Source organism: Gossypium hirsutum, chromosome D11, assembly GCF_007990345.1.
Source record: "Gossypium hirsutum isolate 1008001.06 chromosome D11, Gossypium_hirsutum_v2.1, whole genome shotgun sequence".
Taxonomy (NCBI): Eukaryota; Viridiplantae; Streptophyta; class Magnoliopsida; order Malvales; family Malvaceae; genus Gossypium; species Gossypium hirsutum.
This window is the reverse complement of record NC_053447.1, coordinates 41971765-41981200: the sequence shown is the minus strand read 5'-3', so window position 1 is coordinate 41981200 and position 9436 is coordinate 41971765. Positions and strand designations below refer to the sequence as shown.

General features: G+C 35.1%; 1 protein-coding gene across 1 annotated transcript; it reads left to right on the top strand.

The window, feature by feature from the left end:
* The first annotated feature begins 1070 nt into the window (after positions 1-1070).
* On the top strand, positions 1071-1628 carry LOC107947821 (uncharacterized). The gene has a single exon (XM_016882336.1). It carries the CDS (start codon positions 1071-1073, stop codon positions 1626-1628), a length of 558 nt encoding a protein of 185 aa, XP_016737825.1.
* Positions 1629-9436: the final 7808 nt, after the last annotated feature.

The following is a 9436-nucleotide window of genomic DNA, read 5'->3' as shown; positions in this document are numbered from 1 at the left end:
ATACATGCCTCAGTTTACACTCCGATAACTTCAAATTGAGTAAAATATGAGTCGCATTCAATTGTTGTTAATTTAAAAGATATACCATGCTCTTACTAAGCTCTATAAGCTTACATTTTTGTGTATTGTTTTGTAGACCGTAATTGCTAAATTTTGGACAGATCAAATATTCATCTCACACTATCCATCGATGTTGGTGGTTCTTGTACTCTTAAGGGTTGTGGCATGTATATTTGGCTATATAGGTTGTAATGGTACATTATAGAAAAATACTAAACTAAGTTGTTAGGTACATTAATAAGATTGTAAATAGGTATATTTTTGGTTTAGTTCGAATGGTATGAAGGTAAACACTTGTGGTTTGTTTTGGCTTGTAGGTTATTTAAGTTGTTATGCTTTAAATGGTCTCAACTATGGTATGTTTTGAGATGATATTGCACTAAATGTATATATTGGAATTACGGTTAATTATGCATAAGTTTAGGTATATTTGCTTGGTTGTGATTGATGTGCCTTTATGGCATATTGGTTGGATGTATTCTTAGCCTATTGAATTGGTTATATTATGCATGCTTTGGTATGATTTGGTGCCTTGATCATATGTGTAAATGGATTGTAGGTACATGTTAGGAATAGGTGAAAGAAATGACTTGATTTTGTCCAATTTCTTATCCATACGGCCTAAGACACGGGCGTGTGTCTTAGCCATTTGGAAATGAATGTTTTTAGGTTATGTTTATTGGATAATGCTCTGTAACCCTATTCTGGCAATAGATACGGGTTAAGGGTGTTATATTTAGTGGTATCAAAGCTACGGTTTAGTCGATTTTAGGACTAACGTAGCAAAGTAAGGTTTAGTATTTACATGCCACATATACCATATGATAGTGTGATGCTTCTGATCCGTTCTAACATTTTATTTCTTATAGATTCAAGATGTTAGCTGAATGGAATTGAGCTATAGTTAATGAAGCTGAAAGTAATGTTCATGCTTCGAATCCTAAGCAAGTAATAGTGCACCTATTCCACAATCTGTTGGTGATGAGATGAAAAATGTATTTCTTGGAATAATGAACCAATACTTCACAGAATTCAAGCAAGCAAATCTTGCGACTCCGCCACCTCCACCCCTTGTCATGCCTCTCTCAGCACCCCTGAATATTCTAAACCCTGTACTTGCGACTGTTATACGAGTATCTATAGACAAGATTTGGAAATATGGAGCTGAAGAGTTTAGAGGTACGGTACATAATGATCCCTTTAAAGCTGAGTATTGGCTATTGAATACAAAGAGAGTTTTTGTGGAGTTATTGTCCACCCCCGAAGATTGCTTGAGGTTGGATACTTTGAGTACAATGGTATTAGATGATCAGGTTAATTGGGATTTCTTTCAGAATGATTTCAAGAAAAAGTATGTTAGCCAATTGTTCATAGACCAAAAAAAGAAAGAGTTTCTCGAGTTAAAACAAGGAAACCAAAATGTAGCTGAGTATGAACACGAATTGGTGCAGTTAAGCAAGTATGCTCGTAACATCGTATCCAATGAGGAAGAAATGTGTATCAGATTTGAAGATGGGTTGAATGATGAGATCTGTATGGCTATAGCAACATTAAAGTTACGGGAATAGGTAGAACTTCCGGAATAGGCTTAGAAAGTTGAGGAAATTTGTAAAACCAAACAACTGTCAAATTTAAAATTTAGAGAATTTAACAAAAGGGGGTCATTCAAGTCAGGTCAAACTTCTCCCTCAAAGAAATTTAGAAGTGAAACTAGTCGATCACTGCCTTTGAATTCGTTAGTAGAGAGAAACTGAGGCAAAGCAATTTCTAGTCAGTCAATTCTCCAGTGGTAAGTGTCGGAAGTGTAAGAAATGTGGAGAGAACCGTTCCTGTGTGTGACGAATACAATAAAAAACATTTTGGAGAGTGTCAATCAAAATCAAGAACTTGTTTCTGTTGTGGGTCTACTGACCATTTTCTTCGTAACTGTCTAAAGAAGCAAAATGATTTTGGAAATCAATCAAACAAATCTGAAGCAACTTTTCAGAGGGGTAGACGATATGGAAACGTTAGGAATACTACTCTCGATCGAGGAAGGAACAATGAGATGAATGAACGGTCTGAAGCGAGAACACTAGCCAGAGCCTATGCTATCCGTGCTCAAGAGGAAGCTACTACTCCAGATGTTATTGCGGGTACTTTTTCTCTCTTTAATATTAATGTATATGTATTGATTGATCTTGGATCAAATCATTCATATATATTCACTACATTAGTAGACAAAAAGAGTAAACCTATTAAATTCACTGAGTATACTGTTAAAGTTACAAATCCCCTGGGTCAGTGTGTTCTAGTTAATTAGTTATGTAGATCTTGTCCACTGAAAATTAAGGGTTACGAAATCCCCGCTAGATTGATGTTGTTACCCTTTAATGAGTTTGATGTGATTCTGGGTATGGATTGGTTAACCCTTTACGATGCTGTTGTGAACTATAGACAAAAGCATATTGTGTTGAAATTTCAGAACGGTGAAAAGCTTCGTATTGAGTCGGATAGATTGGATAGTATATCTAATGTTGTATCAGCTATGTCAGCACAAAAACATGTTAGAAAAGGGTGTGAAGCATATCTCACTTACATATTTGATTTTAGAGTTTCTGAGTTGAAGCTAGAGATGGTTCTAGTGGTATGTGAATATTTAGATGTGTTTCCAGAAGAGTTACCAAGGTTACCACTGATCAGAGGGGTTGAGTTTGCTATTGAGTTAGTGAAGGAAACATCTTCGATATCGATAGCTCCTTATAAAATGGCACCTACAGAGTTGAAAGAGTTGAAAGCATAGTTGTAAGAGTTGATAGATAGGGGTTTTGCTCGACCTAGTTTTTCTCCTTGGGATGCTCCGGTATTATTTGTTAAGAAAAAAGACGGGTCCATTCGATTGTGTATCGACTACCAACAACTCAACGAAGTCATGATCAAGAACAAGTATCCATTGCCACATATTGACGACCTATTTGATCAGTTGAAAGGTGCGACTGTATTTTGAAAGATTGATCTTCGTTCTGGTTATTATTAGTTGCGAGTTAAAGACTCAGATGTGCCGAAAGCTGCGTTCAGGACCAGGCACAGACATTATGAAATTATTATGATGCCATTTGGTTTGACTAATGCACCTGCAGTATTTATGGATTTGATGAACAAATCAGACCGTATTTAGACAGATTCGTTGTGGTATTCATTGACAATATTTTGATTTAATCATAGGATGAGATAGAGCATGTCAAGAATTTGAGAATTGTTTTGCAAACTTTTCGTATAAAAAATTGTTCGCTAAGTTTAGCAAGTGTGAGTTTTGGCTTCGAGAACTCGAATTTCTGGGACATGTTGTATAGGATGATGGCATTAAAGTTGATCCGAGCAAAATTTCAGCTGTGGTAGATTGGAAGCCTCTGAGAAATGTGTCTAACGTCAAAAATTTTCTGGGTTTAGCTAGATATTATAGAAGATTCATCAAGGGATTTCAATGATTGCTACACCGTTGACAAGACTGTTGCAAAACGATGTTAAGTTCGAGTGGTCCGAGAAATGTTAGCAAAGCTTCAATCAGTTGAAAGCATTGTTAACCGAGGCACCGATGTTAGTTCAGTCAGATTCGAGTAAATAATTTGAAATTTATAGTGATGCATTGTTAAACGGTTTGGGTTGTATTCTGATGCAAGACGGTATAGTGACCGCATATACTTCTAGATATTTGAAACTGTACGAAAAGAATTATCTGACGTATGATTTAGAGCTTGCAACGATTGTATTTTCTTTTAAGATTTGGCGACAAAAGTTGTACGAAGAAAAATGTCATATCTTCACGGAACATAAAAGTCTGAAATACTTAATGTCACCGAAAGATTTGAATTTGAGACAGCGCAGATGGCTCAAGTTACTGAAAGACTATGATTTGATCATTGATTATCATACGGGAAAGGCTAATGTTGTTGCTGATGCTTGGAGTAGAAAATCTCTGTTTACTTTGTGAGCTCTGAAGACACGGTTGACGTTGATCAATGATGGTTCGATTTTAGCTAAGTTGAAAGCTAGACTGATGTTTTTGCAACAAATTTGTGAACCTCAGAAATGTGATGATGTATTGATAGCTAAACAAAAATAGATTGAAACAACACCTGATTCAGACTTCCATGTTGATACAAATGATAGTTTGTATTTCAAAGGTAGAATTTGTGTTTTGAGGAATTTTGATCTCGTTTAGAAGATTTTATAGGAAGTTCACAGTAGTAGCTTGTCTATTCATCGTTGTAGAAATAAAAATGTACGGTGATTTGAAACAAATGTACTAGTGGCCAGGTACGAAACAAGAGATTTTTGAGTTCGTATCGAGAAGTTTAGTTTATCAGCAAGTTAAAGCTGAACATCAGGTGCCTTCTAGTTTGTTATAGTTGGTGATGATTCCAGAGTGAAACTGGGAGCGTGTTACGATGGATTTTGTATCGAGGTTGCCTCTATCTCCGAGAAGGAAAGATGCTGTTTTGGTCATTGTTGATCGTTTGATAAAATTCACACATTTCATTCTAGTGCATACAAATTTTTCATTTGAGAGATTAGCAGAGTTGTATGTGGCATAGATTGTTAGATTTCACGGGGTGCCAGTCTTCATTATTTATGATAGAGATCCACGGTTTTACGTCTTGGTTCTGGAGCAAGTTACATGAAGCTCGAGGTACTCGCTTGCATTTTGTACCACATTTCATCCTCAGACCGATGGTCAATCTAAGCGAGTGATTCAAATACTCGAAGATAAGCTTCGATGTTGTCTTTTGAAGTTTGAAGGTAACTGGGAGAGATTCTTACCATTGGTTGAATTTGCATACAATAATAGTTATCAATCGAGTATAAAAATGGCACCGTACGAAGCTCTATAAGGTCAGAAATGTTGAACTCCATTGTATTGAACTAAGCTTAGTGAGAAAAAGCTTTACGGGGTTGATTCGGTATGAGAAACCGAAGAAAAGATTCTAGTAATACAAGACAATTTGAAAGTAGCTTTAGATCGACAAAAATCTTATGCGGATTTGAAAAGAAAAGACATCGAATTTCAAGTTGGCGACAAAGTATTTTTAAAAGTATTGTCCTAGAAGAAAATTCTACGATTTGGTCGCAAAGGAAAGCTTAGTCTGCGGTTTATCAGGCCGTATGAGATCATTGAGAGGATTGGGCCGATAGCTTATAGATCAACTTTTCCATCAAAGTTAGAAAAGATTCACAATGTATTCGATGTATCTATGTTGCGATGGTATCGATTAGATCCTTCACATGTGATTTCACCTATTGATGTTGAAATTTAGCCAAATATGACGTACGGTAAAGAACCGATTAGAATTCTAGCTCGAGAGGTTAAAGAATTGAGAAATAAAAGCATAGGTTTAGTGATAGTTCTTTGGCAACATCACGGTATAGAAGAAGCTACCTAGGAACTGAAAGAAGATATGAAAGTGCAATACCTGAAGCTATTTTCTGGTAAAATTTTTGAGGACGAAAATTCCTTCTAAATGTAACACCTCTAACTCGTATCCGTTGTCGGAATAGGGTTACACAGCATTACTGAATAAACGTAACCTAAAAACATTCATTTCCCAAAATTTAAAAAAACATAGCATAATCCAATTATATACATGCATATCGTCCCTTAATCGAGCCCTCGAGGCCTTAAAATCACTTTCGAAACGATTTGGGACTAAATCAGAAATATTTGAAACATTGAGGAAAAAATTGGAAAAATTAAAAGGCAGGGGTCATACGGCCCTGTGACTCAAATGGCTGAGACACATGCCCGTGTCTTAGGCCGTGTAACAATCGAAATAGGGACATACAACCGTGTTCCAGCCCGTGTAGCTCTCTGAATTGGACCACACGGCCAAGCCACATGCCCGTGTGCCAGGCCGTGTAACTTTTGAAATGGCCTCACACGCCCGTGTGCCAGGTTGTGTGCTAGGCTGTATAACTGCCTGACTTGCAACCTTTAAAACCTACGGGGGACACACGGCTGAGACACACGCCCGTGTCTTAGGCCGTGTGGACAAGAAATTGGACAAAATCAAGCCATTTCTTTCACCCATTCCTAACATGCACTACAAGTCATTTATACATATGATCAAGGCACCAAATCATACCAAAGCATGCATAATATGACCAACTCAATAGGCCAAGAATACATCCAACCAATATGCCATAAAGTCACCTCAATCACAACCAAGCAAATATACCCAAACTTATGATTGACCATAATTCCAATATATACATTTAGTGCAATACCATCTCAAAGAATACCATAGTTGGGATCATTTAAAGCATAACAACTTAAATCACCTACAAGCCAAAACAAACCACAAGTGTTTACTTTCATACCATTCTAACTAAACAAAAAAGATACTTATTTACAATCTTAGTTATGTACCTAACAACTTAGTTTAGTATTTTTCCATAATGTACCATTACAACCTATATAGCCACATATACATACCACAACCCTTAAGAGCACAAGAACTACCAACATCGATGGATAGTGTGAGCCGAAGATTTGATTTGTCCAAAACTTAGAAATTACGATCTACAAAACAATATAAAAAACGTATAAGCTTATAAAGCTTAGTAAGAATATGGTATATCTTTTAAATTAACAACAATTGAATGCAACTTATATTTTACTCGATTTGAAGTTACCGGAGTGTAAACAGGGCACGTATGTGCTATTCAAGGGTATCGAAGTGCAAACAGGGGCACATATGTGCAATTTAGGGGTACTGAAGTACAAACAGGGACACATATGAGGGGTACTGATGTACAAACATGGGCACGTATGTGTAATTCAGGGGTACTAAAGTACAAATAAGGGTACGTATGTGCAATTCAGGGGTACCTAAGTACAAACAGGGGATAATTCAGTGTAAGAAATTAATTACATAACTCTATTGTAAACATACAAGTAGAAATTCAATTACGTATAGAAATACTATGAACTTAGCTTGACAACTAGAGCGTAAAAGTACAATCGAGCTAATTCATGATTTTCACCAGCTTGACAACTAGAGCGTAAAAGTATGATCGAGCTAATTCATGGTTTTCATCTTTCCTTGATTTAGATCCGGTTGAGATTTATTTTGATCTAAATAAATAATTATATTCAATTAAGTTTTCGATCTATCTTAAACATTCAATTCAATCCATAATCCACATGTATACATAATTACAATTTTACTCCTAATATTTTAACCTTTTTATAATTTAGTCCTTAAACTTGTAAATTGAAATCTAAGCATTTTCATCCAACTCATGCTAGCCAAATTTATTATGAACCCATATCAACTCATATAAATCATTATTTCACAATTTAACCATTATATTTTAGTACTTTTACCAATAAGTCCCTAAATGACATTTTCATCAAGAATCACTTTACAAAACTTGTTTATTTAACAACAAGGACTCATAAACCATGCAAACATGTTCATGGAAAAACCCTATTCCTTTAATAGTTTTGCAAATTAGTCCCTCAACTAGCTTGATTAAGCTACAATGATCCCGAAAACATAAAAATCATTAAAAACGAAATCAAAACACATACCATGCAAGCAAAAATGCCATGGCCGAACGCTAGCTATTCTCCCTTGTTGAAAATCTGTTGAAGATGAAGATAGGAAGATGATATCTCATATCTTTCTGTTTATTTATTATTTTAACCTTATTTACTTAATTACATTTTTAGCCTTTAAAAATATTCTTAATGTCAATAAATCCAATCCACGGATATCCACTAACTATATAAATGGTCTATTTACCATCTAAGTCCTTTCAATTTAAAGTTTCATAGCTATTTGATACCTTTAACTACTAAAACTCTACTTTTGCACCTTTTATGGTTTAGTCATTTTCACTTAATTAAGCATGCAAATGTCCAAATTTCTTAACGAAAATTTGATACGAACCTACTAACATACCAAAAACATTTAAATAATAAAATAAATATTTACTCATCAGAGTTGTGGTCTCGAAACCACTATTCTAATTTTCTTAAAAAACGGGCTGTTACAATGACCAACACCTTTTATAAGCAACTGGAGAGCTATAAGGCCGCCAAAGCGATTCTAGACAAACTAGAAGACATTTTTGGAGGCCAAGCTACTTTGGATCGACAATCGTCTATTACTAGTTTGATGAATGCCCAACAAAAGTCTGACACTCCGATCAAATACAATATTATCACTTTTATGGGATACTTTGCCAAGGTTGCGAATAATGAGACCAATCTAGAATAGAACACGCAAATTGAGATGGTGTTCAAAAAGCATGCAAAAGATTATGCAGGTTTTCAGGCCACATATAACCTTAGGAACAAGAATATTATTCTTACACAACTCATGAAGGAATTACAATCCTATGAGTTGATGTTGAATGGTAGTTAGCCGGTCTGAATAGCAGAAGCAAACTTAGTTATTGCTTTTTCCTCTAAAGGGAAGGGAAAACAAGCTAAGAGAAATAATTATAAAATGTAAAATTTTGGTACCATGTGTACATATGTGATTTGCATGTAAGCATGCCTATTTGATTTAAAGAGAAAAAAAATAATTTTTTGGCCATATCACATGCACAGGGTGTGATATGTGAAAGGTGGCAGAATGGGGCAGTTTATTTGCAATGTGGTGGCTTGTCCATGATTTGATTATGTGGTAGTTTATCTGCGATTTTGGTGGCTTGTCCACAATTTTGATTATGTGGCAGTTTATCTACATTATTGTGACATTGTTCACAATTTGGTGTGTTGGATGAATGTGTTCTAGGGAATTCGATTTTGGTGTATAGTGGAGATGGGTAGGACCATTTTCACAAAATCTGCATTGTTTTACGAAATGTGCATTGACATGATCATGCATACTATAAGTTTGAAATATTGAGTTATATGAAACTGATATAATTATTATGATTGTATAACGTATATGTTTATATGTATGTGATTGTGTTTATGTTAATTTCACACTAAGCTTTATAGCTCACCCCCTTTAGTTTTTTTGATCTTATAGATAACCCAAGGTTAGGATTCGGTGATGGCATTTGAAGGAGTTTCTTAGAATTCTTTTGAAATTAAAGTAATTAAATTTTATTTTGAGATTTTGAGATTTTGGTTTGGAATAAGTTTGAGTATGGGCTGTGGCATGGGACATTATTTTGGGGATTTTTCATTCTGAATTGCATAAATTGTTTGCATGAGATTAAGTTTTAAAAACTGCATAAATTAGTATTTGATAAGATTTCACTTGAAACTTGGTTTTCAAAACAAAATTTGTCAACAATACATTTTCGGCTGCATGTCTAAAAAATGAGTTTCTAATAAAATTAGACTTAGATTTCAAAATTATTAATGTTTACAAATGAG